Source organism: Ursus arctos, unplaced genomic scaffold (genome assembly GCF_023065955.2).
Source record: "Ursus arctos isolate Adak ecotype North America unplaced genomic scaffold, UrsArc2.0 scaffold_24, whole genome shotgun sequence".
NCBI lineage: Eukaryota > Metazoa > Chordata > Mammalia > Carnivora > Ursidae > Ursus > Ursus arctos.
Window position 1 is genome coordinate 30127586 of NW_026622919.1, and position 27857 is coordinate 30155442.

At 50.8% G+C, this 27857-nt stretch overlaps 1 protein-coding gene and 2 long non-coding RNA genes across 4 annotated transcripts in view; 2 read left to right on the forward strand and 1 right to left on the reverse strand.

Annotated features, from left to right (window-relative positions):
- SCPEP1 (serine carboxypeptidase 1) overlaps positions 1-11686 on the forward strand; it is a 32237-nt gene extending 20551 nt beyond the window's left edge. The window contains exons 7-13 of the mRNA XM_026517409.4: positions 1163-1200; positions 1652-1780; positions 2386-2479; positions 3262-3375; positions 5767-5904; positions 7395-7558; positions 11103-11686. Of these exons, the coding sequence (XP_026373194.1) occupies positions 1163-1200; positions 1652-1780; positions 2386-2479; positions 3262-3375; positions 5767-5904; positions 7395-7558; positions 11103-11165 (740 nt within the window). The 3' untranslated portion in view covers positions 11166-11686. The remainder of the gene's footprint in view (positions 1-1162; positions 1201-1651; positions 1781-2385; positions 2480-3261; positions 3376-5766; positions 5905-7394; positions 7559-11102) is intronic.
- Positions 11687-11791: 105 nt separating this feature from the next.
- LOC113268849 (uncharacterized) overlaps positions 11792-27857 on the reverse strand; it is a 62017-nt gene continuing 45951 nt past the window's right edge. The window contains exons 4-5 of the long non-coding RNA XR_003321281.4: positions 12255-12386; positions 11792-12142 (exon numbers count right to left, since the gene is read on the reverse strand). This is a non-coding gene — a long non-coding RNA (uncharacterized LOC113268849). The remainder of the gene's footprint in view (positions 12143-12254; positions 12387-27857) is intronic.
- Positions 16655-22739, forward strand: LOC130544696 (uncharacterized). Of its 2 annotated transcripts, XR_008961166.1 has the most exons (3): positions 17178-18068; positions 20081-20524; positions 21618-22739. It is a non-coding gene; the product is annotated as an uncharacterized LOC130544696 (long non-coding RNA). The 2 variants fall into 2 exon arrangements; XR_008961167.1 differs by lacking the exon at positions 20081-20524 and having other exon boundaries at positions 16655-18068.

Sequence of the window (27857 nt, forward strand, 5' to 3'; positions counted from 1 at the left end):
TGTATAGAAAAGTTTTGTCCCTCCCTGGTCTAGATTAAGCAGGGAATGGGGTGCATTGGAGAATTGCAGACGATTCTCTATTTCAAGAAGCTAAGGCACGAGCTTGATAGTTGAGTTGGAGAGGTGGCCGATAGCGAGGTTCCGGAGGACCTGGCATGCCTGCATTTCTCGGGGTGTACCCTGAACGCTACCACACCAGGGAGGTACCGTGCAAAGGGCTTCGCAGTCAAACAAGTTGCCGGGGTAAATACGGGCTCCACCTCGTCAAGGTTTCACAGGCATGTTAAAGGCTCTGAGAAGTCATTCGGGGGGGAAATGTTCTATATTTTATAGCCTCAAAGGTATTTAACTGAAGAAGCATTTTTTCTTCTCTAATACCTAGGCTGAATTCCTGCTGTACTGAGGTTACTTGAAACATACTTTGAGATGCTTGGTCTTAGGGAACGACTGAAGGCTTTTAAGCAAAGGAGTGACGTATTCAGACGTGCAGGCTGTGGTCCCTCGTTCTGTGCTGGCACATCTCGGTGGCCCTGGCCTTACCTCGAGTTATGGGAACTGCGATCTGTCAAACCAAACCAACTCTTCTCTTCGAGGGCGGGCGTTGTTTTACTCATTGGTATCTCCTTGCTGGCTTCAGACCCTTTATAAATTCTCAATATGTTTGTGGAATTGAAAAGAATTGGTTGACAGTATAGTCAGAGGCACGTGAATTACAAAATGCTTAGTCTTCTTCCTTAATTAGCTCCTTGGCAGGAGCTAGTGGCCCCAGACTGGGGAAATGTGAGGGCGGGGGAAATACTCTGAGCTGGCAGAAAGCCTAGAGGTCTGGCAGAGAGGACCCTGCACTCCGGGCACACGCACGCACGCACACGCAGATGCCTGTGGGGATGCCGTCGCTGGCGGTGACTCACTCGTTGCTCCAGTATCAGGCCAAATTAACATCATTAGCCCTGAGTCAACAGAAAGGCCCCCACATCCTCCCACCTCCCGACCACTGAGACCTCGGCCCTGCAGGGACACCGGTGAGTTAAGGAGCCTACAGACCCGAAACCACCGGCTTTCTTGCTTCTGTCTCTGCTTTGGGAGGAGGAAGCTAATTGGGTTTCCTCTGGGAGGGCAGAGCCACGGCGGACTGACTTTGTACGTATGTGGTTTCCTTTAGATTCGGTGCTCTCCTGGGGACCTTTCCTGTACAGCGTGGTGAGTAGAGGAGTCCCCACATCTGCACCCTCCGTGGTAAGCAGCCCAGCTGACCTCTCCTGGCTCTGTCCCCAGGACAAACAGGCTGGCTGGGTTTACCTAGGAGGTTCACACAGCTCCCTCGGGGGAGATTTAATGAACCCTCAGCCCAGTTCCCCATTTCTCCAGGTACAAGAAACACAATGTTGAAAATCCCCTCAACTTTTTACGATAAAAATTTTCACATGTGCAGAAAAGTTGAAAGATCCCTGTGAACACCCGTATACCCGCCATCTGGACTCCACTGATGTTTTGCCATATTTCTTTCATCAGTGATGACGTGACTGACAATACGCTTTCATCTGTAGGCCTTTCTCCTCCCACTCTCTCTGCCGCCCGTCCCAAGCGGTGGTGATGCCAGGTCTGTGTCTCGGAGCAAAGTGGGCCTTTTCATTCTCGGTTTGCATTCCAGTCTCTTCTCGACGACCAAGGCCTGGCAGAAGTGTCTCAGGTTGCAGAGGATGTCCTGGATGCCGTGAATAAGGGGCTCTTCAAAGAGGCCACCCAGCTGTGGGGGAAAGCAGAAATGGTCGTTGAACAGGTAACGGGACACACTCGGGGGAGCCCACTTGCCTTGTTCCCGTGGAGCCAGGGCCCGCTGGCCGGTGCCGTCAGGATTTGGCACTATCCTGAGACTCCCCGCAGATCTGAAAATCATCACGTGCTAAATGATAAAGCCGATGAGTCTGAGCAGGGCCGAGGTCAAAAAGCCACCCGAGGCCTGCAAGACCCGCTTGTCCCTTGCCCGAATCTGTGGATGCTATAAGGAACGATATGTCTGGCAAACGTGAGCGTTCGAACCCTTGCCGGGCAACATTCTGCCCCCAGCGAGCCAGGAGGGAAGGATGCACAGCCGAGGACGAGTGTGCAGGACCCTCCCCGGCCCTGTTCTCCCCGTAAATGAACACGCGGGCCCTTGGTTTTCTCCAGCATCGGAGCTCCGCTCGGATGAGCTGCTCACTCCCCCCCGAGATAGGGCTGACGGCTGGTCTCAGCCCTCAGAGCTGGGTTTCTTTCGGGTCCAGGCGAATTTACAAAGTTTAAGCTACCCTTGGGTAAGGTGGAGAGCGAGTGCCTTTCGGTTATGCCACTTCTATAATGGGTAAATAAAGAAGACAAACAGCCGAATATGATTCTGTATTTCAGAACACGGATGGGGTAAACTTCTATAACGTTTTAACTAAAAGCGCTCGCATGTCTGCCGTGAAGTCGAGCCTAGAATTCACCCAGAGCCCCCTAGGTGAGTGAACCTTGACATTGCTAGACCCCTGTCTCCATCTCCATGCAAGAGGGAATCAATTCTTTTAGCTTTAATTTATATAACACAGAGCTCACCCATTTTAAGTGTATGATTCAGTGGTTTTAGTGCATTCACAGAGCTGCACAGCCATCACCACAGTCCACTTCTAGAAATTTCCATCATGCCAGAAAGATCCCGTGTCTCCTGGCAGTCGGTTTCTATCCCCACTCCCAGCCCCAGGCAGTCACTCGTCTGTCCATGTTTCTAGATACGCCTTTCCAGGACGGACGTTTCATATAAATGGAACCATGCCGAGGGGGGTCTCTTTGCATCGGGCATCTTTCGTTTAGCGTAGTGTTTTTGAAGTGTGGGAACCAAGTTCGGCACGTTGCGCGTTACAGTCCTTCTGAAGGCTGCATTGAGCTGCCTTTCAGCTGAGCCAGCTTCGCTGTGGGTGCCGAATGCCTGGCGTCCTCCCTCCATAGGAGGCCTCTAAAGGCTGCGGGAGCCTTCAAGGCCACTTCTCAGCTGACTCCCTTTGACCGGGCTGGGAAATCTCCATAGCCCCAAAGCACACAAAGGGCAGCAATCAAACTTAATAAAGCATCTCCACTTTCAGCGTCTGTCTGGCTTTCTTCCTCCATCTGGGGTGAATGAAGGTGACGCTTTTCATTTTCCCGCTGAAAGCCTCCCTCTTAGCACACCATGCCGGCAGCTTGGGAGAGACGTTGTCTTAGTCGTATTTCCAGCCCTTTGACTCACCGGGTGCCAGTTTGTTTCAGTTCATCTTTACCAACGCCACGTGAGACACCTGCAGCAGGACGCCTTGAGTCAGCTCATGAACGGTCCCATCAGAAAGAAGCTCAAAATTATTCCTGAGGATTGCTCCTGGGGAGGTACTCCCGTGCCCTAATTAAGTGCCGTGTGTGGGGTTGCGGGGCAGTAGAGGTGCCAGTGCAAGGGCCTTACTTGGAAGAGGGGGTTTTGTTGGTGGTGAGGACAGGTTGCAGGCAGGACTGAATTACTGGTTGCACTTTTAGACCAGCAAACAAATACGGAGACAGTAAATAACGTGCCCAAATTGGTTCAGCATGAGAGGCTGGTAGGGAGGTGGGTGGGAAGGGAAATGAACGATGGGTTAGGTGTTGGTAATTGTTGGAGGCAGATGGTGAGCCCCTGGGAATCCTCTTACTCTTCGGACTTTTGTATCAGTTCGAGGTTTTCCATAATAAAAAAAAAAAAAAAAAAATTGAGATTAAAAAAAAAAAAAAAAAAAGCTGGGGCGCCTGGGTGGCACAGCGGTTAAGCGTCTGCCTTCAGCTCAGGGCGTGATCCCGGCGTTATGGGATCGAGCCCCACATCAGGCTCCTCTGCCGTAAGCCTGCTTCTTCCTCTCCCACTCCCCCTGCTTGTGTTCCCTCTCTCGCTGGCTGTCACTATCTCTGTCAAATAAATAAATAAAATCTTTAAAAAAAAAAAAAAAAAAAAAAAAAAAAAAAAGCTACACCCAAAAGCCGCAGTTGGTTGTGGGTATGACTTCCAGACAAAGGTCCTTTGGGGCAGGTTTTGACCAGCTCCCTGGCCAGGCTCCCCCTGGTCCTGATGCTGGATGTGGTTCCAGGGTCTACTGCATTCTCTTGTGGGTGCCATGTTAGAAACTCTTGGGGGTCCTCAGAGACCAGGACCAGGTAGAAATCTTGGATAACTTCCTGCTCCGTGCTATAGGGAGGCCGTGAGCCAGTGGGACTCCCACATCCCTGGAGGGGAGACAGGCCAAGCTAAGGAGGGCTTCCTTTATGTTTGAGTTACCCCAAGGCAGTGCCTTTCTGGGGCAGCCCCTTGACAGCTGCTGAGAGGCTAAGACTTGGCTCCAGCCCTGGTCCTCAGGGCACACGGGCCATCCTTCCAACCTGCAGTTCACAGAGGACTCCTCCCAGCTCCAGTGTCTTCATTTCTGCCTCACCCCTTAGAGTTTTCTAGAAATGGGAGGGGGGAGTTAATTAGATCAAATAAAAAGAATCTGGTGTCAGAGCTTTAGGGTGGGTACCACCACGGGGAGCCGGGTGGCACTGAGAATAGGGGTGCGGGCCATCACAGGAAGGCAGCTAAGGTCGAGCCTGCCAGAGCACCTTTTCCTCTCCACCCCTTCCGTTGATCCCTGTGACTGCGTTTTCCAGCCCCATCTTCTCTGGTTACAGGACCCTCCCTGCCCCGTGCAGCTGGACGGGCCAGGGGACTACATTTTTGCAGGCGATGACTGATAGAGAAAGCTCTGTGTGGCCGCAGCTGTGTCTGGTCCGGAAAGGACAGACTTGCCGGCGGATACCCACACCCAGCGTCTTGAGCTCCGGTTTGCAGTTCAGCCTACGTACGCACTGGGGAGCCCAGCAGGCCTGGGCTCACAGCCCCGCCTGCCACTGACGAGCTCGTTCACCCTGGGCATGTTTCGTAGCCTCGCGGGGCCTGGTTTGCTTTAACCGCTGCACAAGTTCGGACTCCTTACCTCCCAGGGTTGGTGACGAGGAAATGGGATGTTTGTGAAGTGCCTGCTTAACCCAGTGACTGGCGGACAGAAATGAATAGTAGCCGCTGTTACTGTGGGGTTCCGTGTGGCGGCGAGGACGGTCAGCAGTCCGCCGGGGATGCGGGGACGCGGAGCCGACCATCTCCTCTCTTGCCTGGGGCTCGTCCCCCGTGGCTTCCCTGAGGGCTGGCTCCGCGTTGGTTTATTACTAGAGTCGCGCCACTTGCACAGAACTTAACAACGTGGCCCCGGTGTCACTTAGCAAAGGAGGAAAGCCGACACCTGCCCCAAAGCAGAGAGTGTTCCCGAGAGCCCTGGCCTAACGAGTGTTTCGTGTAGCTCCCTGTTCGCTTAGGCATCAGCCTTCCGTAGGTTTCAGTTCCTCATCAGAAATGACATCTGGGGGCGCCTGGGTGGCTCAGTCAGTTAGGCATCCGTCTCCTGATTTCAGCTCAGGTCATGATCTCCGGGTCGTGGGATCGAACCCCACATCAGGCTCCCTGGTAAAAATGGGCCTGCGGTCATCACAAGCACTTGAGTGAATAGAGCGCGGTGCGGATATGCTTCCCTTTCAGGTGACTGGCTCCGGCATGGATTTCTGGGCCGGCCGGTCCCTGTTGGTGAAGCACGGGCGTGTCCGGCCTTTGTTAGGTGAAGTACAGTGGCTCTTTTGGGTGCCAGAGCCCAGGATGCTCTGGCTGAAAGGTGCCTCTTGTTCTGGCAGATTGTAGGCTCTTACCGCTTTCTCTTTCCTTGTGTGCAGGCCAGTCTGCCAGCGTCTTCCAGAACATGGAGGGGGACTTCATGAAGCCGGTCATCAGCATCGTGGACGAGCTGCTGGAAGCGGGGGTCAATGTGACCATCTATAACGGACAGCTCGATCTCATCGTGGACACCATAGGTAGGAACACGCGCTGCAGGGCACGTGGAGGCATTTCTGTGGGGTGAGCTGGAAGGGAACTGGCCCCGGACATGCCAGTCCTGGGTCTGGTGACATTGAAATGCCAGGAGGAAGGCCATTTCCTGTTCCGTGCATCTGCCCCAACCTTGACCTCTTTGAAGAGGACAGAGCTGTGGGCGCAGTTTTTGAATGTAGGCGAGGTGCGGAGCTGACGGCCAAGAACGAATTCTTGAGACGTCTTTGGTGCGAAATGGTGATTTTATGAAAGCACAGGGACAGGACCCATGGGCAGAAAGAGCTGCTGCCCTGGGGTTGTATGGAGTTGGGGGTAAGGAAAAAAGGTTTTCAGAAGAACTTTTGTATGCTAAAGAGGACCTACGAGGTATTGGAGGCCTGGCGCTTGTCAGGGTAAGGTGGTTTCTCCCTCTAGTGAAGCATTAACATTAAGACAGTTGGGAGTTTCCTTCTGGAAGTTAGGTTATTGATAAGGGTTTTTTCTTGTAAATCATGAGACAGTTGTAAACTGAGGGAGGCAGAGGTCTTGCTGGACTGTGATTTGTTAGTTAACCATTTGTTTTTATTTCCCTTAGCTTTAGGGCAGCCCGCAGGGACTGCGGAAGGGCACTCAGATGGGGGAGTGGGGCAGTTTGCAGGGTGTCAGCCTGTGCTTGCCCTCAGCCAGCCTTCTGCTCTCTCATCACGGTGCCCCTTAGAGAAGCCCGGGCCTGCCAGGTTTTGAGGCCCTTAAGTATAATTAAGAAACGCACGACACCTACTCCCACCACAGAAATAGGAAAAGAGACCCTTTCCTGGCCATGGGGCCAATGGGCTATTGAGTCTCTGGCACTGTCAGCAGGCGGTAAGCCCTGCAAGCTGGGTTGTAACTAAACCCCACTGCCTCTAACCCTGAGGACCCGGGGAAGTGGCCTTTGTGGTTCTGTTTCAGTAGGACCGGGTAAAGACGGAGGCAGGTTCTCCGAATCCCCAGGTAAATCAGGGCACACGGTCTGACAGGTACGACACACCCCTTGAGGTCCGCGGGATTGGCTATTTCCTCCAATTGTAAGCCAAGGGTGCTGAGGGCCGCTTCGAAGGGGACCTGTGTTTCTTCCATGGCCTGCGCAGGTGGTCCACGTGCGCGTCCCCCGACCCGGCGACCTCTCAGTCCTCCGGCGAGTCCTGCCGCTTCCAGACGTCCCCAGTTTCCTTCCTTCAGAGCATACAGCGGTGGGAAAGGCAGAGGCAAGAGTAGTTAGGCTTCTCAGCGTTTAGGTTTCTCCCAGGTATCGTGGGCATCACTGCGAGTTTGCTGGAAAGGCAGCGTCTCAGGCCCTACCCAGACCTGCCGACTCCGGATTTGCCTTTTAACCGGATCTGGGGATGAGTTCTGTGCACGTTCCGGCTCAGGGAAGGCGAACTGATGGGCTCTAGAAGTTTGTTTCTCCCCCACCCAGCTGCTAATGCCGGCCCCGCTCTGTCCCCCTCGCCAGGTCAGGAGGCCTGGGTGCGGAAACTGAAGTGGACGGGGCTGCCCGAATTCAGTCAGCTCAAGTGGAAGGCCGTGTACAGTGACCCCAAGTCTTCGGAAACGTCCGCTTTCATCAAGTCCTACAAGAACCTGGCCTTCTACTGGATCCTCAGAGCCGGGCACATGGTGAGGCCGCGTCCCTCAGCCTTGGTCGTGGGCTCTTAGGTGCTCTCGGGGTGAAGCACGGGCTGCTGATTGTGCGTGAGGGCGCTGCCCGGGCTGGTCTGAGAAGTGCTTTGGGCTGGGGAGTGTTTCCAGGTCTCTCATGAAATCCTGCTCTTAGTGCTTCATTCCTTTGGATCTGGAGATTCTCACTGAGAAAACCTAAATCCTTCTGAGAGCCTGAAGCTGGGCTCTCTTTTACTCCTTAGTTGAAATGAGTTTAATGTTACTTTCCTCTTATGCACTTGCCTTGGGGGAGGAAGGGAGAAGCCGTCTTTCCCTACATTTTCGGGGAGTGAAAACCCAAGTTCAGCGCTCTGAAAAGCTGAGTTGCAGTGCATGGTACAAGGTGGGGGGAGTGTTCGAGCGGCAGTAGCTTCCAGAATTCCAGTTTGGAAGAGGCTCTGTGTGCAAAGATGAGGTTGTCTCGCTCCTGCATTTGCTAAGTGAACACACTACCTCCCCTTAGGGTGTGGGTTGACCGAGTGGCTGTCCGTGGGCCGGGGGACGTTCTGGAGGGGTAAGTCCACTGCACGTCCGCACGCAGACACCTGCAGAGCTGCCTAAGTGGTCAGCTGCTTCCCTCACGGTTAGGCTTTGGTCTGGCCACTTAAATGCAGGGTCTCTGTTCTTCCCAGGACAGCGGTTGCCTGGAGGAGAGTCTTAGGGAGGGGTGGTAAGGTGCCCTCTGGGCAGCTCTCTCCGCTTGAGAGCCTGGTGCTTAGGACAGAATCTCCATAGAGAAGGGGCTGCGGGGTGTGGTCTGCCGAGAAAACTGGTCTTTGAACTCCGTTTGTCCATCAAGCAGACGGAGCGTGTTTACTCGGATGGCCAAGGAGATGCTAAGAGAGGTTTCAGCAGGAACTGAAGTGCCCTTTCCAGAACGCAGCTCCTTAGGGGCATTGGCTAGGCAAGGGGAGGCATAGGAGAAAGGAGAACAGCATGGATAGGTCCAGAGGAGCCTCAGGGGGCCCTGGCGAGGGATGAGCTGGGGATACCTCATTAGGGAGCTTGCGTGTATCCTGAAAGGAACGGCGTGCCATTGAGGGTCTTAAAGCAAAGGAGTAAAATTGCCAGTTTGTCTAAGAAACGGCATTCTAGCAGCAGAGGGCCTGGGATGAGACTGGGACAAAGAGCCGATCTAAGGCACTTTGTGTTTTTTTTAAGATTTTATATATTTATTTGACAGAGAGAGAGCACAAGCAGGGAGAGCGGCAGGCAGGGGGAGAAGCAGGCTCCCTGCTGAGCAGAGAGCCCGAAGCAGGCCTCCATCCCAGGACCCTGGGATCATGACCTGAGCTGAAGGCAGACGCCCAGCTGACTGAGCCCCCCGGCGCCCCTCTAAGGCGCTCTTGTAGTAATCCAGGAGGGGGAGAAGTAGAGGAGTTTGATGACGTGTCAGAAGGGAGAACGGGCAGGGCTTGGTACCTGTTTGCCTGTAGAACCGCCAAGTGGGACGCTCACAGGGAGACTGAATAGATACGCTGTGTATATATGATCCCGAGTCGATTTTTGTTCTTGGAGAGAGAGATCTGGGAGTTGAACATAAAAAGGGCCAGGGATGGGCCTGGGTACCCCAGTATTTAACAGGCAGGAAGTGAAAGAAGGACCTGCAAATGAGAGTTGAGAAAAGGCAGCCAGAAAAGCAGGAGGGAGGCCAGGGACGTGGGCACCTGCAAAGTCCCCAGAGGCCGCTGGTGTCCCAAGCTGCCACCAACTCAGATAAAGGAGCGAAGTGTCAGCAGTGGTTTGGGCACAGCGGTATTCCTAGTGCTTGTAGTATTCGTGGCAAGCGCTCTCAGTGCAGGGGCAAGCCCGGAAGCCAGCATGGAAAGGGTGGAGCTGATGAATGAGCAGTGAGGGAGGAGGACAACGTCCTCTCAGAAACTGGAAGGAAGTAGTAGCCTGCCCTGCTAAGAAACTTGATCTGAAGAGACCATGAACAAGGCAGCAGGGTTAGGAGGGCATTTCGTTAGGGCGCTTTTTTTTTTTTTTTTAAGATTTTATTTATTTATTTAAGACAGAGAGAGAGAGAGAGAGAGAGAGAGAGAGAGAGCGCGCGCGCGCGCGAGCAAGCGTGCGTGTGCACTTGGGAGCACATGAGCTAGCAGGAGGAGAGGGACTCCCCGCTAAGCAGGGAGCCCAATGCAGGGCTTGATCCCAAGTCTCTGGGATCACAACCTGAGCTGAAAGCAGGCGCCTCCCCATTAGGGTTTAAGTATTCTGAGTACCCTCAGTATCAACTAGGGAGGAAGCTAGCAGGAAGTCTTAGGGCACAGTGCTGTGAGAAGTGTCCCTGCGGGGGCAGGTGGGAAGGGAAGGAGGAGAGGAGAGGAAGGAGAGCACATGCTCTCGCTCCTGTGCTGGAGTTCAGCCCCATTTCCTCTGGCTTGTCCCCGAGAGAACCAAGACATCAGTTAGGGTAGCCTTAAAATAGCTCCTGGAAACTGTTATTAAATTCTCCCCAACCACTTCCACTTTAGTTGATGAAATGTCTTTTTGGTATATACCCCACTGTGCCTGTGCTTCCAGGGGACCTTGCTGGGCAAGAGGGTTGGGGACAGCAGGGTGCTGTAGAGAATCATGGAGCCATGGACGCTCAGAACTTGGGGCCGTCAACTGGACGCCCATCTTTGTGGAGGAGAAACTGAGGCCTCTGTCCCTCCCCTTTTCAACGGTGTGTGGGAAGGGGGTTTATAAAGGAATTATTTGAAAAATGTAAGGGATGGGGCGTTTGGCTGGCTCAGGCAGTAGGGCATGTGACTCTTGATGTCAGGGTCATGAGTTCGAGCCCCATGTTGGGTGTGGAACCTATTTGAAAAATCTAAAGGAAAAACAAAAGAAAATTGAATAATAACAATAATACCAAGACGGGTCGCCGCCCAAACAAAGCATCGTATTTGTTGTATCTGTTGACAGATTTGCCGTTCGCTTCCCTCTTGGCTATTTTGTACTCTATTCCCAGAGGACCCTTTATACGTTTAGACTCTCCCCTCTTCCTTGAACAGGCTGGGTCCTGGTAACATAAGCACAGGTCTTACAAGGAAATCAGCAGGGATGCCTGGGGGGGCTCAGGCAGTTAAGTGTCCGAGTCTTGATTTCCGCTCAGGTCGGGATCTCAGGATCATGGGACCGAGCCCCAAGTCAGGCTCTGCCCTCAGCGGAGAGTCCGTTTGGGATTCTCTCCCTCCCTGTGCCTCCACCCCTCCCTGCTCTCGATCGCTCGCTCTCTCTAAAAATAAATAAGTAAATCAACAGATCAGCCCCAAATGGGGCGGCAGGTCCTGTCCTAAGTGCTAACTTCTTTAGACCCCTGCAACCTGATGAGCTTCTGTCCCACACAGGGGTCATTTCAGACATGGAACCCTCCCGTAAGGGGCGCACTCGGGTGCAGATGTCCCTCCCAGGCTGCTGTCTCGGAGCCCACACTCCTCCTGGGAGCAGGGTCTCACATGTCGCGCCTGGACCGAGAACCAGGAGCGTGGGCTCAGATACCGTTTGGTTCCAGGTTCCTTCTGACCAAGGGGACATGGCTCTGAAGATGATGAGGATGGTGACTCAGCAAGAGTAGGACGGACCTGCGGGGAGTTGCTTGGCCCCAGGGCACGGGGGCTGGAGCGAGAACCCTGACGCTTAAGGGGCGCTGCTGTCCCGCGGAACCCGGCCTGCCGGCGCCGTGAAGGCTCCTGCCCGCTTCTCCGGAGAACAGACTCGCTGCCCCCGCGGCAGCTTGGAATTCATTTCTGCTTCTGAAAACCTCCCATTTTTTTCCCAAGGGATGTGTTTTAATCATTTTAATCAAAATGAAGGGTTGAAATAGGTTGACATTTTGGTATTGCGAAAGCAAATCATGTGATTTATGGGGAAAAGAGAAATACAGGTAAACAAAATAAACACTCGTTTACTCCCTTCCCTGGGAAGCTCCGTTACCAGTTTAGTGTCCATCCTTGCAAGCCTTTTTTGCTATCTATGCATATATATTTTTTACAAAAGTGGAATCATTACTATATGTTGTTTGACTCCTTGACTCCTATATCAGCTTGTCCTAAACACCTCTTCATGTCAATAAATGTTCTCCTGTGACATTTTTAATAGCTGCTGAGCATTCCATTTTGTGGACGTACCCCAACGCACAATGCAAAATTACGTTCCAGGTGCACACGTGTTGCGTGTGAGCAATGTCCAGTGTGTCACTGCTAGAGACAGTGCTCTGGGGAGTCATGCTGACAGTTCTGGCTTCGGACACATCCTTATTATTTTCTCACATAAATTCCTAAAGGCGCAATTGTTTAGTCAAAGAGTTGTAACATCTCTTTAAAATTAAAATGATGTCTTTAATTTAAAAACCAGGACCTTTAAGTTTTACTTCGCAGCTCACCGTCTGCAGAAGGGATGTCATGGCCTCTGTGATGACCGTGAAGGAAGCACTGTGGCTTCTGGTTGCTGGGCCGAGATACTGAAAACCAAACCCAGAGTCCTCCCGTGGAACATGAGGGGAGTGTTCACAGCGGGCGATGCATCTGAAACTAATACTGTGCTGTGTGTTGGCTGATTGAATTTAAATTAAAAAAAAAAAAATAGTGGGTTATGTCCACATGACCAGCCCCCTCGGACCTGAGACTAAAGCCGGCCTCCTTGGGCATGGGCACCCCGCACTTACCCGTGGTTCGCTATTTGGTGAAGCATTCCCGTGTGCTCTCGGACATGGAAAAACGTGACAGGCTTACGCTGGATCCCGCTGGACCCCACCAGTGCATCTTGTTCTCTTGCCGCTTCTGCTCGGTGTCCTTTGCTGGAAGAAAATGTAGCCATGAGTGTAACTACTTACCGAGTCTTGTGAGTCCTTCTGGCATTGAATTACAACACAAATGAATCCCAGCCTCACAGGGTTTCTTTCATTAGAAGTTAGGGTGTTAGGGGGCGCCTGGCTGGCTCAGTTGATAGAGTATGTGACTCTGGATCTCAGGGTCCCGAGTTCAAACCCCATGCTGGGCTTGGAGCCTAATTTAAAAAAAAAAAAAAAAAAAAAAAGGAAAAGAAGCTGGAGTATTACTTGGAAGGAACCTGAGTTTGTGCATCAGGATGGCCACAAGGGCAGATGCCAGGGAAGCTAGGGACCTCAGACCTTTTTTGCCACTAGACGCAGCCCTTCCATCCCTGCCCGAGGAAGTCAATCTTCTCCTGCCCTGAGGTCCTGTCACCAATTCCAAGATGCCCAAAGCCCTCTTCCTGCTACACTACATTCTCTCGCAGCCCACACCCATGCCTTCATGGGCAATTCCCTGTGACAGTTCACGGGGCGAGGAAGTCTGGGGCTTCGTTTACAGATAGCTCTGCGTGGTGGGCATGCATCACCTGAGAGTGGACAGGGAGTGGACATCCTCCCAGTGGACAGAACTTGGAACAATGTACTTGTTTGTTCATTTTGCCTGGAAGGAGAGATGGTCAGAAGAAAGGGTCTGCACCAAATCATCGTTTGGCTGGGTAGTTGGACTTGGAAAGGACACAACTGAAAAATCAAAAGGCCTGAGGAAGAGGTAGGAGGACAGGCCTTTGAATGACAGAACACAAAGCTAACTTGTGTTCCCCGTGAATGCTCGCCAAAGGGCAGAGGAAGATTTTAATAACCAGATGGATGGAATGACCCACTCCGTAGACATCCGACAGCCTCCTTCCCCAGCAACTCCTGTGGACTCAACGCCAACCGAAGTGGCCATAGTGACAGCAGTGGACTTGTGCTCACCCAGACTGACCTGACTGCAGCTGCTGCCGAGTGATCTGCCAGCACAAGAGACACACTGAGCCCCTGACACGGCGCCATTGCCCGAAGGGATCAGCCAGCTACCTGGTGTTAGGCTGATTACATTGGACCACTTTCATTATGAAAAAGGCAGCAAGTTGTTCTTATTGGAATTGACGCTTGCTCTGGACATAGATTCGCCTTCCCTGCCCACAGGGCTTCTGCCAAAACCGCCATCTGTGGCCTTAGAGAACGTGTCATCCGCCATAATGGTATTCACAGCCAACGAAAGGCAGAAGTGCGTTCATGCCCTTGGCATTCACTGGTCTTACCATGTTCCCCCATCATCTTGAAGCAACTGCCCTCACACGTGGCTGAATGACCGAAGATTCGGTTACAGTATCAGCTAGGTGGCGATACCTTGCAGGGCTGAGGCAATGTCCTGCGGCACGTGGTATATGCCCTAAATCAACATCGTGCTTCTCCCACACCCTGGATCCAGGAGTCCAGGGGTCAAGGCATAAAGATGAAAGTCTCTCCTCTCCCTATCAGCCCCGTTGATCCAATAGTCAAATTTTTGCTTCCCATTCCTGCAACTTTGGCCTCTCTACTGGTCTAGAAGTCTTAGTTATAAAGGGAGAAATGCTTTCACCAGGAGACACAGCAAGGATTGCCTTGAAATGGAGCTGGAAGCTGCCATCTGGTGTCTTTGGGCACCGAATAAACAGGCAAAGTACTGGCTGGGTGATTGATCCTGACTATCCATGAGAAATTGGGTTGTTACCACACAGTGGGGATAAGGTGGGAGAATACCCGAGATCCTTTGCAGTACCTTATAGTACTTCCATAGCCCCTGATTAAAGTCAAAGGAAAACCATAATAACCCAATTTATATGGTAATGGCCCACACCCTCCACAAGGTTTGGGTCATTCCACTAGGTGAGGAACTATGATGAACCGAAGTCCTTGCTGAGGACAGAAGTATGGAGTAAGTAGTGACCGATGGTAAGTTATAAATACTAGCTGTGACCTCGTGACCTGTGGTGGGACACAGACTGTGATAGATACGAGTGTTCCTTCCTTATCGTGATGTGAATATATTTTAATAAATATTAACCAATTCTTTGATCTCTTCTCTCCACCCTTTATCTTCTAATTTAAGATGTGCTCATAAGAAATAACTCTATATGTAAGTATTTAAATTTTAAGATGTCAAAAAGGGAGTATGAACCAGCTTGGAAAAGAATGAACATTCTTCAAAGACAAGCAAGGGACCCTGCTGTTGTTCTGGGGAGAAGGTCAGTGTGCTTTTGGCCATACGGGGGATATTGTGTCGTGTTACTCAGAAGTGTGATTTTGCTACTGTCTTTCTTTGGAGAGTGTGGTTTAAGGCGATGTGTACAGGTGCCAAGTCAAAAAGGGATGGACCGTGGGGTCTTTGTAACGTTCCCACTTGCGTAGGCCAGATTATATTTTCCAGAATTACCTTTCCTGTATGTTTCTGATTAGAATGGCCCCAAAGACTAGAAATTCTCATGGAGACCTGGAGGATGAAAATGAGACCAGCAGCCAATTTTGGCTCCAACATTCTGTCATGTCTCTGCCGGCTCAGCTCAATAGCAGCCAGGCCTGCCACGGCCCCACCTTCCCGTGGATCCCCCCAGAGCATCTCTGTCTCTTGGGCCGGGTGCGGGTGCTTAGCCCTGGGAGGAGGGCCCTGCTGGCATGAGTTTCTGCCCCGCGGACTGTCCTCGTGGACTCCAGCTCCCGGGGTTCAGATTGCTCTTGTGCTTTCTCTGTTATGTCTCCTGTCCCTTCCTGACGGCTGGCCCGGTGGCCCTCAGTCCCCAGCATCACATTCTGAAGGCACCAGCCTTAGGAAGACTGCCGACCCAGCTCCCACACTGCAGGAGTCAAATCCCTACACACACACACACACACGCACACACACACGCACGTGCACGCACACAGTTCCACTTCTCTGATCGAATCCTGACTGATTCCATAAATTAGATTCAGTTATTCTTTCATGGATTCAGAGTTCTCACACCTGGAATGTGCATGTGAGATAACGCCTTTCCGTTCTGCACCTTGTGAGCAGCAACCGACGCAGCGGCAGAGCCCTGGGTCGCATCTCATCTTCGCTGTTGGCATTAGCTGTTGCTGAGAAACTGGAAACCAACTTGACTTTTTTTTAAAAAAATTTTATAAACAGTTAATTTTGACACCGGGTTGCTGTATGCTTCTTTGTTTAATCTTATAGATTGATAACTTCAGATAGTACGTCCATGTTTTAATTTGGGTGGTTGTTTTTTTTTTTTTTAGAGAGAGAGAGAAGGGGGGAGGGGCCAAGGAAGAGGGAGCGAGAGAATCTCAAGCACTGTCCGTGCTGAGCACAGATCCCGACAGGGGGCACCATCTCACAACCCTGAGATCATGACCTGAGCTGAGATCAGGAATCAAGTGCTTAACCAACTGAGCCACCCAGGCGCCCCGTTAGTGAGCTTTTCGATTCCCAGGTTCAGATCTTCAATTAGCAATGTTTTCCTCTGTGTATTTGAATTTTGTTTCAAGTTCTTTTTTCCACTTTTTTGTCCTTCGGTTTTCATTCTGGGTACTTTTTTTTTTTTTAAAGATTTTATTTATTTATTTGACAGAGATAGAGATAGCCAGCGAGAGAGGGAACACAAGCAGGGGGAGTGGGAGAGGAAGAAGCAGGCCCCCAGCGGAGGAGCCTGATGTGGGGCTCGATCTCAGAACGCCGGGATCACACCCTGAGCTGAAGGCAGACGCTTAACGACTGCGCTACCCAGGTGTCCCCCGTTCTGGTTACTTTTAACCAAGACTGCCAACAGCAGGTAGTAAGCACTGTGGTGCTAACCATTTTGCAACTTATAAATGTATCAATACACTGTACACCTGAAACTCACACAATGTGTCAATTATATCTCAGGAAAAGCTGGGAAGGCGCGCCTGCGTGGCCCAGTCGTTAAGCGGCTGCCTTCGGCTCAGGGCGTGATCCCGGGGTCTTGGGATCCAGCTCTGTGTTGGGCTCCCTGCTCTGCTGGGAGCCTGCTTCTTCCTCTCCCACACCCCTGCTTGTGTTCCCTCTCTCCCTGGCTGTTTCTCTCTCTGTCAAGTAAATAAATTAAAAAGTCTTAAAAAAAGAAAAAAGAAAAAGCTTGAAAAGCAAGACTACATTAACATCACTACAATTTTTGGTAAACTCTGGTCAATTTTGTTTGGTCGATTTTTTTTTTTAAGTTTATTTATTTATTTATTTATTTATTTATTTATTTTTAAAGATTTTATTTGAGAGAGAGAGAGAGAGTATGAGCGGGGGAGAGGGAGAGGGAGAAGCAGTCCCCCTGCTGAGCGGGGGGCCCGATGTTGCCTCGATCCCAGGGCGCCGGGATCGTGACCTGAGCTGAAGGCAGATGCCCAACCAACTGAGCCCCCCAGGCGCCCCTAAGTTTTCTTTATTTAAGTCACGTCCACACACAATGTGTGGCTTGAACTCACAACCCTGAGATAAAGAGTTGTACGTTCTTCCAACTGAGCCAGCCAGGTGCTCCAAATTTGGTCAAGTTTTGACATTTCTAAAGTGCTTTTATTTTCTGTAATTATCATTCGCCTTATTTTCCCCAGTTATGCTGCTGCTGCTCCACCTTCTGACTGATGTCTTCTTGTCTGCTCCTTCATTTCCTGTTTCCTGGACTCTGTGTTTGCTCTAACCTCCTTGAGAGCGAGCAAAGTATTTAGACTTTCCTGGTACAGACCTTCGAAGGAATGTTCCTCATCTAACTTTTGTATCTCGCATTAACTTCCTCCATTTGAGTTGAGTTTCGGTTTTTGTGGGTGTTTTTCATGTTCGTGTGTTTGCTTTTTGGTGCCCACCTCTGTTTGAATGAGGGCGGTAATGGGAACCCTCTAATATCCCACCCAGTTCATCTGGTTACTTCTTAGGCTGTCCGCTGAGTCTTACTCAGGAAGATGGGGAGTCGCGGATCTATACGGTCTCTCTGCTGCCTGAGGGAGGGGGATGCTGGCAGCTAGGGCAGTAATTACCGGGACCGTATTCCCTGTGGCCCACTGACAGCCGAAGCACTCAGATTTGGTTGTGTTTCCTGGATGGACCAACCACTTTGGGAAGGAAGCCTAGTTAAGAGAGACTTAGGGACTTGTTATTTGCTGGGCGTACTTGTTATCTCTTGCTGCATAATAAGTTACCCATAAACTGTGACTTACAGCATTTACTATCTGATAGCTTGTGTGGGTCAAGAACCTGGGTATGGCTTAGCTGGGTCCTGTACTTGAGGGTCTCTCGCGAGGCTGCCAGCAAGGTGTTGGCCGGGGCTGCAGTTGAGACCTCAAGGCTCCAGTGGGGGGGGACCCGCTTCCAAGCTCACTGGTGAGGTTGTCAGCGCGATTCAGCTCCTCAGAGGCTGCTGGACTGAGGGTCTTGCCCAGTTGCTCGCCCGGGGAACATCTCCCTCGGACAGCTCCCAGTGCGGCAGCTTGCTGCATCAGAGCAAGCAGAGAGGAGGCAGTTCGGGCGGGATCAGGGTCACCGTCTTTTACGACGGATCTCGAAAGTGCTATCTCAACACCCCGTTCTGTTCTTTAGGAGCAAGTCGGCAGGTCCGGCCTGCGCTCGGGCAGAGCGGATGACGCGAGGCCATGAGTACCAGGAGCTGACCGTCACCGGGAATCATTTAGAAGCCAGCTGTCGTGGTGGGTCGACACTCGGTCTTCTCGTAGTTCTGTCTTTCCTCGCCTCAGATGTCTTCTCGTCGGGAGCGGGGTCAGTGGAGAAAGCATGGTGACGTGTGGCCCTGTGGGCTCTCCTCACTCCCCACACGCCCCACACTCCTGTGGGGGAAGGCTGAGCTCACCAGGCTGTTGTCCATCTGTCCTGACACCTGCCCGACGTGCAGTCCATCTTACAAGTGGAGGGAGAGTGGTGCGGCCCCCAAGAACGGCTTCCGCTCACTGGGCACCCCACCGCGTTCCTGCCTTGAGGGGAGGAGCTGTGTCTCACACCTGCTCCTCTGACGGCGGGGCCCGGATTGACCACCGGTAACGTGAGCACCGTATCGCAGCCTCTGGACGTTTATTCTGTACTAGATGCTGTGGGTGGGTTTTCTCATCTAATTCCCGAAGGCTTCTAAGTGAAGTACAGTAATTTGTTGCCATTTTAAAGAAGAGAAAACCTAGGCTGGGAAAGATCCCATAACTTGGCCGTGGTCCCACAGCTGTGATGGCAAATCCGGAATGTAAATGTGTGGCCGCCGTGTAAAGTTTCAGATACTCTCAAGCCGACTCATCGTTTGGGGTTTGGTTTTAGAGAGAGGGTGCTTTACGTTACTCTGTTGTCGTCCAAATTCATTTTGCGAACTTGCTTCGTTAGTGATTACAGTGTTGGACTTGGGTTCAGAGTCGACCTTTTTCTGGCAAGGACCATCCTAGGCAGTGTTCCCTTTTCGTTCTCCTGAGATAAAGATTTAATTATGTCCAGTTTACAGATGAAGAGACTGGGACGCAGGGGTCACACAGCGCACGAGGGGCAGAGTAAGGAAACCAACTCATTGTACTTCCCGCAATGATTTTCTCCTTGTTTTGCTTCTTTGTCCATTTAATGCGTTTTAACTTTAGGGTCGTCCCTTCAAATATGCTTCTCTATGACTTTTTCATGGCCTTATGTTCAAATCCACTATCCTTAGTAGACCCAGAAGACCTAATAGAATCATCCTCTTCAGTCTCATTTGGTGTCTATCCTCAGCTCTTTGCACTGCAGCGTATTAGAAGATGGGTTTTTGGGACGCCTGGGTGGCTCGGTTGGGCACCTGCCTTCGGCTCAGGTCATGATCCCAGGGTCCTAGGATCAAGTCCCACATTGGGCTCCCTGCTTGGTGGGGAGCCTGCTTCTCCCTCTGCCTGCCGCACCCCTCTGCTCGTGCTCGCTCTCCCTCTCTCTGGCAAATGAATAAATAAAATATTAAAAAATAAAAAAGAAGATGGGTTTTTGGGAGGACCCTATAAATTGTATTCTTCCCTACCCACATTCTGAAACAACTGAAAAAAAAAAAAAAAACCCAAAAAACAAAGTCAGCAGGTAAGAAAATCGAAAGAGATTGGAGGACATAGCTCAGTGTTTGAATCCAAACCCACTTGCTATCACCCAGTCCCCAACCTTGACCTTGGACTAGCCCATCTAAGGGCAAGGTGGCGTGTGTAGGGCAGACACCGCCTCCCACTCATCCCGGTAGAGAGAGAAAAAGAAAAACCAGATCCCGAGATCCAGAACCTCTGCTAGCTTGGGTCTACCGGTCACGACCACTGTGACAAGTGCGGTGGCTCAGCTCTTCCAACCTCCAGCCCTTCCTGACTACAGAGGTCAGAAAGCCAAAAACTGGAGTCACAGACTCCTTTGTAGCTATGGTTCTGGTTGGAAACAGGTGCATATCTGATGGGTGGCCCTTTTGATTTTTGTTGTTGTTGCCGGCCAGTCAGGGTGAGGTTTTCCTGCGGCAACTTTCCAGCACCCATCCGTGGGGCCTATCAAGCTGTTGTGTCGGCTTCCTGACTAAGGTCTCCGGGTCCCTGCCTTGCAGCCATGGCGGTCTGCGTTCGCTCAGTCCAGCGCAGGGCTCCGAGATATAGCTCCGCTCGTGGGCCATTTCTCCTGGGCTTTTGGAGTCACCCTGGAGACCTTGTCCTCGAGCCAGCTCTTCCCCCCCTTCCAGTCTTTCCAGTGACGCGAGCATGGATACCTGGTGTCCTTTCCTACCCAAAACATCTGGAGAGCTTCCTGTTTCCTGCACTACACGTCGAATGATACTCTAGCGTCCGAGCCTGGCAGTTAGCTTTTAGACTGTAACACAAGCGCCTGCCATTAACCAAGCCTGCGATCGCCAAGGCGTCCGTCTCAGGGACCTCCGTCTCCAGTAAACGTGCCGCCGGCGCCACACACAGCCAGCCAGCCAGGCTGCCCCATCCATGAAGCTCCCCTCAGAGAGCCCTGGGGGACCCACAGAACTGGCCACGTGAGGGACCCTGCCTCTCCCGTCCCGTGCTCTAATTCTCGCTCTTATATTTTATTTTTTTAAGTGTTTCCTTTTCTTCTGTTCATCGAGGTGTAACTGATACGCAGCATCACGTAGGCCCCAGGTGCACAACGTGTTGATTTGGTACGTGTGTATGTTGCACTATGCGCACGCGCACAACGTTCGCCCACGCTCTGTCATGTCACAGAATTTCTCTAGTGAAAACGGTTAAGATCTAGTTTCTTAGCAACTTTGAACTTTAGGGTACAATTGACTGTAATTGCTATGCAGTGCGTCCGATCTTCAGAACTTTGTTTTAAATTCACCAGTAAAGAGTGAACTTGTGAACCCCCCCACCCCCTCCACCCGCCGCCCAACCCAGAGAAGGCCGAATCCCAGGTCGGCTGCACTCTCGTTATCCCTGACCTCCGGGCGGGGCCCTCAGGCTGCTGTGTACCCTGCAGGGCTTGTGGGTCATAAACCTCATGTCGTTAAGGTTCCCTGAAGGTCGCTGGGAGGTGCATCTTGCAGTCTAGCGCCAGGTTGGCTCCCGTGGGAGGAGGGGAGGCCTGCCGCAGTAGTAGGGGTCCAGGCGAGTGCCCCCGGGCATTCCCAGCGGGTGACCTCACATCACCCTCAACAGGCTGAGACCATGGCAAACAGATACCCATCAAATAACCTGCCCTTCCTCACTGCGGAGGATTAAGGGAGGGCCAGAGGCCAAGAGTCTTCAGGGAAGACTTATGACCAGAACTGGGGAAGAGGCATTTCCCCTCCTCAGCCCAACACCCAGCGCTGGACTGGTCACGTGCCCTTCTCGCTGAAATACGTCCTGTTCCTCCCCACCTGGCTCCTTCCTCCCTTACCTTTCAGGTCTCAGCAGAAACAGGACGCCCTCCCGCTTTCTCTGGTCCCCCACACTAGGTTAAGCGTCCCCTCCCTTGCCTTCCTAGCTCTCTCCCTGTACCCTGTAATCCTCAGGCTTCTTGGGATGGTGTCCTTGTGTCCCTGGTACAGGGCAGGCCGTCAGTGTTCCTGAGATGGCTGGCTGACTGGCATTCCAGTGGGGACGGATTGTGCAGTGTGGCCCCCAAGCTGCATTCTGGGCCCACTGGGGTTGGCTCTGCTGCAGGCTCCAACCTATGCACTTGCTTTGGCTGGGATTTCAACATTTCATGACGACACCCACTTTTTGCCTCATCTGTTTATGAAAATTAGCCACGTTTCCTCCTTCCAGAAACTTGGTCTCCTTGTGGGTGCCGCTCTTCTTCCAACTCTCGTGGCAGATGAGACTCCCCGGAGCGGGCTCCTCGGAGTAGTGTCTTCAGTGACAGCAAGAAGGAGGCGTTGCTTGCAAGGAACTGTGCTGTGACTTCGGGCTGCCCGCTGCCGGGCTGGACGTTACGGAGGTCCATATCCATGCCGTGGTGTAGATCTTCAAGCAGGCTGCAGGCTGAATGTGCCAGAGCTAAAAGCCTTCTCTGCCTTAAAATGGATTTGTCTTCTGTCTTCGAGCACTTCAACTCCCTGGACGGGTCCTCTCCGACTTCACCTCCGCGTCGTCCCCAGATGACTAAGACTCTGCCACCTGCTGCAGCTTCTGACGTCGGACTGACTCCCCGGAATACCGTTATCCGTTTCCGCCCGCAGGCTGTGAGCTCTTCAGGGGAACGGAAAGTGTCTTACTTGCCTCTGCACCCCAAGTCCCTGGCCCAGTCGGTGCCTGAGACAGAGCGCGCTCGCTTAGTCTTTGCTGAACTGAACTAAACTGTGAGCATCACGTTGGGAGCACGGAGCCTACCGAAGACGTGGAGAAGTACATGTCCCGTTCCATCTGGGACTTCAGTGATGTCAATTTCCCGTTGCCATGCGGTCCGTCCCCGACACGGATGGCTGTCTTTATGAGAAACCGTGTACCTCCCTTTCACCCATCTCTCAGGATCCCCTCCTGCCAGGTGCGCCTTCTTTGTATCGCCGGGAGAGCTCTGCCTGCTTGACCTTAGCATGATCCAATGTGGGAAACAAAGGCAGAAGGAAACGTAGATAAAATTAAATGTCCATATAACCTGCAGCCCTTGGACAAATACTTGAGGCAGGCAGAGTAGAACCTTCCTGCAGGAAACTCCCAACTGTCTTCAAGTGAATGCCTCCCTGGAGGGGAAAACAACCTTAGCTCGACAATCGACAATCGCCAGGCCTCCAGGATCCTGTGAGTCTTCTTTAGCATATGAAAGTCCTTTTAGAACTTCCCTTTGTCTCACTTCCCTCCACCCCAAAGTATATAATCAGTTGTTCCCCACAATCCCAAGGCAGCTCTTTCTGCCAAGTCGTATCCTATAAAACCACCTTTTGCACCAAAGATGTCTCAAGAATTCTTCCTTGGCTGTCAGCTCTGTACCCCAACCCACCAAACCACATCAGCCTCACTGGGAACCAAACTTGGGTGCGTGGTTTCCATTATCTCGTTAGGGTCTTGAGGAGGCCTTCTTGGCCTGTCAGGTCTTGGAGATACTCAGGACCCCAATCAGGTCATCCACAGACACTTCGGTGTTTTATTAAATGAAGCAAGTTTTCTTTTCTCTTTTTTTAGAAGATTTTTTTATTCGAAAGAGAGAGCATGAGTGTGTGGAGGGGAGGTCGGAGGGAGAAGCAGGCTCTCCACTGAGCTGGGAGCCCTATAAGACTCGATCCCAGGACCCTGAGATCGTGACCTGAGCTGAAGGCAGACGCTTAACTGACTGAGCCACCCAGGCGTCCCGTGAAACAAGTTTTCTTACAGTTTTGTTTTTCTTAAAAATGTTTGACCTTGAAATAATTTTGCAAAAAATTTTGCCCTTCCCACCTTATCGTCTTACAGTTTGCATTTCTGACTACCATACCATCCTAACAACCAACATTTATTGAGCACTTGTCATGTATGAAATGCTGGGCCGAGTGTATACATGCGTCATTTGTCTTCTTTCTTCTTTACGCCAACCTCATGAAATGGACACCCGAAAAAAAATCATCCCGTTTTATTTATGAGGAAATCAGTTTAGAAAGATGAAGTATAAGCTCTTCCAACTTTGATCCCTACGGAATTTAATTCTGTTATGTTTTTAAACATTGTGGGTTTCTATTTTATGCCCTACCCTGTTTTTCATCGAATAGTATTGCATAGAAAACTTTCCAGTGATTGGAGCTTCCAGATTGTTGAACGGAACGAGGTGCTGGGAGGTGACGCACTCAGAGAGGGCAGGGAAGCTCCACGTGCCCCTTACCCCGTACCCCGCCCTTTGCGTTCCTTCCTTTTGGCAGTTCCTGAGTCAGAGCCCTTCTAATAAACCAGTAATAGTAAATAAAACAACTACAACCACAACAGCTTTCCAGGTACTCATGTAAATTTTATAGTTCCCATTTTCTGGACTCAGAGTAATTCTATGAAATTGATTTATAATGGTTCGTGTCATTCATCTTTATGTTTCGGTTAGCTTCTCTTTACAGGTACTGCCACGAGCATTCTTCATCTACAGCAAGACAATATTTTGAAATGTTAATCCTTGTGATTTTCTTCTGTATCTTACTGAGCGTATGATCCTTCACCAATCATCCAGGGACATCTAAAATGCCTGGAGAGGGGCGCCTGGCTGGCTCAGTCCGAGGGGCACGCGTCTCTTGATCTCGGGGTCATGAGCTCAAGTCCCACATTGGGCACGGAGCCTACTTTAAGCGAATGAATGAAGAAAGGAAAGATTGGAGCTATTAAAACAATGCACACGGGGCACCTGGCTGGTTCAGCTGGTAGGGCATGCTACTCTCGATCTCAGGGCTGTCTGCGGTTGTAGTCACTACTTAAAAAAAGGAGGAGGAAGAGGAGGAGGACAAAGAAACATTAGGAACCATAGCTTTTGATTTGCAATAGAAAGGAAGAGGTATTTGAAAATCAAAAAGACCCTGTAAGGAAAGGGCAGAGAATATGTGCCTTAACAGCAGATGGTGTCAAAGGTCAACAAACCTGGACCCTAATGAAGGCGGGGGTGTAGATCCAGAACGGAGAGCCAGGAAAGTAAGGCTCTGGCAGCCGGGGACTGTAAGCGCCCCTTCAGCTGTGCAGAGGTCTGGGATAGAATCGTGGACTTGGGATCAGCAGTGTATCAATGGCGTGTTGGTTGCCTGTCCAGTATCAGTCCCCCTCTTGTGGTCTCACGGAGATATACCAGACATCACAGCGCGTACGTTTAAAGCGTGCACCGTGTTGGCTTGCTACATTTGGACACCGCACTATAATTACTCTAGCAGCGTTAGCTAACACCTCTTTCATCTCACATAATTGTCATCTCTTTTTCATGGGGAGAGCAATTAAGATCGAGTCTCTTAGCAACTTTGAAGCTTATAACACAGTATTATTGATTATCGTCACGATGCTGTGCAGTCTCCAGAACTTGTTTACTAGTTGCAAGGTTGTAACCTTAAACGTCTCCCCAGTTCTCCCATCTCCTGAGCCCTGGTAACCACCATTCTATTCTCTGTTTTTATGAGTTGAGCTTTTTAAAATTCCACATATAAGTGATATCATACGGCATTTCTCTTTCCTTGTCTGACCTCACTTAGCATGGTGCCCTCAAGGTCCATCCATGTTGTTGCAAGTGGCTGAATAATAGTCCATTGTACATATATAAATTCTCTTCATTCTATCAGTCTTACATTTGTTCCGAGTGCAGTGTGCCTAGTTAAGGATGCCTTCCCCGACTTCCTGGCTGCTAGGAATGGCCGGCTCTGCCCAATGAGAGGTAAGCAGAAGTAGGTGGACGGATTACCAGGATACTTTATACAAAGGGATGGATGAGACTCAGGTGAGGTTTGTTTGTTTTTTAAGATTTTATTTTATTATTTTTTTTAATTTGACAGAGAGAGAGACAGCCAGCGGAGAGGGAACACGAGCAGGGGGAGTGGGAGAGGAAGAAGCAGGCTCCTAGCAGAGGAGCCTGATGTGGGGCTCGATCCCAGGACTCTGGGATCGCCCTGAGCCGAAGGCAGATACTTAACGACAGCCACCCAGGCGCCCCTCGGGTGCGTTTTTGTCTTTCCCCTGTCTGCCCAGAACGCAAACTTGCTAGAGCAGAGCACCTGTCTTGTGATAGAAGACAAAACGAGCATGCGAATGCAAGCCACACAGGAGGATGGTGCAGAAGAACAGAAGGGAGTCCCTGGGACAACGACGACATTGTAGAGCTGCTGTGCCAGCCCCCATCACGTATTTTCAGTTTTACTGAAAAAATAAGCCCCCCAAAAATAACTAGTTTTGTTAAACTAGTAGAGTCACTTTTTCTGTTGCACATAGTCAAATGCTACTCTGCTACTCATGGCCACTGAATCCAGGGGCCTTAATGAGACGGCCCAGGGGGAGTCTAGACTGAGGAGAGAGGGGGGCCTCGGAAGAACCCAATGGGAATGTGAAACGCTGAACAGCCAGGGAGGAGGACTTGCAAGAGAACTTCGAGAAGCAGGAAGAAACTTGAAAGTGGTGTTCAGCAAGGAGTGCTTGGAAGTAAGCATCTCCAACACCAGGAAGCAGAAAAGTTAGAAGAGGGGTGCCTGCGTGGCTCAGTCGGTTAAACGTCTGCCTTTGGCTCAGGTCATGATCCCAGGGTCCTTGGATTGAGTCCCACGTCGGGCTCCCTGCTGAGGGGGGATCCTGCTTCTCCCTCTCTCTTTGCCCCTCCCCCTGCTCGTGCTCTCAAATAAATACAATCTTTGAAAAAAAAAAAAAAAGAAGAAGAAGAAGAAAGAAAAGTTAGAAGAATCATCTTGTAGCCAGATTACCTGGATTCAGTTCTGGTTCAGGTCACTGCTACCCAGGTGACCTGTGCCTCAATCTCATTTGTAACTTGGGGATAATAATAATCACCATCGGGGTCCCTGGCTGGTTCGGTCGGTACAGTGTGAGACTCTTGATCTCAGGGTTGTAAGTTCGAGCCCCACATTGGGTGGAGATTACTTTAAAAAATTAAATTAAAAAATGAATCATAAGGCTGTTGTGATGGTTAAGTGTGAAGGGCATACAATAAACCCAACGTCAGCATTAGCTGCTATCATTCCCCGGAAGGAGGAAGGTGTTTTTGTTTTTGTTTTGTTTTTGGTAAATGCTAATCCCTTGGGAAACTTGCAAATGGTGTTATCCCCCACGGTATTAACAGACATTAGTCATCAGACAGGCCTAGTGAAAGACCGTTCCCCCTGGGGTGGTGCAGAGTTCCTCCTCTGAGTCTGGCTGGCTCATCTCCTTGTTGCACACTGGCAAACAGTCGTCCATTCAAAGAAGCATTTAGAAGCATTTGTTGAACCCCGTCCACGTGCAGGGACTGCGTTGGATGACGGCGGGATACAAGGATGTACGATAGAGTGTGCACGCATGTGCGTGGTTGGGGAGAGCCCTCTGGGGGACCAACAGCAATGCTACTTTTTTTCTGCGGGGCTTGAACCAGGACGGATGTGACCCTCAGGAGACATGTCAGGAAACCTGAAGATGAAGCTTACTTGGCACAGGGCAGAGCCCAAGAGATGGAGAGAAAGAGTCCCAAAGCAACGACGTATTTGGGCCCTGTATCAAATAACATTTGAAGGGAGAAGTATTCTCCAACTCTTCCTCTGGGATCCGATGAATTGCTTAAACCATTTTGAGTTAGATTTTCCTTCACTTGCAACTGAATCAGTCCTAAATGTTACAAGTGACACCTAATTCGTATTTGCCTCCTGTCTTAAATTTCACTGCTTTGTTCACAGTTGTTAATGCTCAGTTGAATGAAGGTTGACATGGCCTGGCTAGCCGATTTCAGAAACTGGAGTAAATCCTAGGTACCATTTTTCACAAAATTATATTATGGAAAATGGCAAACAAATACGATTGTAGAGACAACAGTATAATGAACCGCCATGTTCCCATCATTCTGTTTGGACAATGATCAGCTCATGAACAAACTAATTTTACCTATGCTACCTTCCACTCCACAAAAATGGATTATGATTGTTTGTTTTTTGAGAGAGAGAAGAGAGAGCACACAATGAGGGTGGGAGGGTCCGAGGGAGAGGGAGAGAGAGAATTTTAAGCAGGCTCCACACTCGGCATGGAGCCCCCCTGAGATCATGAGCTGAGCCGAAATCAAGAGTTGGATGCTAGCCGACTGCACCCCCCAAAGTGGATTATTTTTAAAGCCTATCCCATGCTTTATGTTATTTGATCAGTGTGCTTGGGTCACAGGATGGCACTGTAACTGCCAAGGAGCCCAAGACTTCTCTAGCAGAGCATTCCCCTTGATGCTGGAAGTCAAAGTAGTACTCTCCATTACAAGTGGTATTAACAGTGATGCCGGGGAGAGAGGGAAGGATCAGGGGAAGCTTTTAGATAGGAAGAAGGATTAAACTGAGCCCTATGAGCTGGGTAGAAGGTAGGTACCTAGAAGGATCAGAGAATAGGATTTATAGTTATTTCTAATAGTAA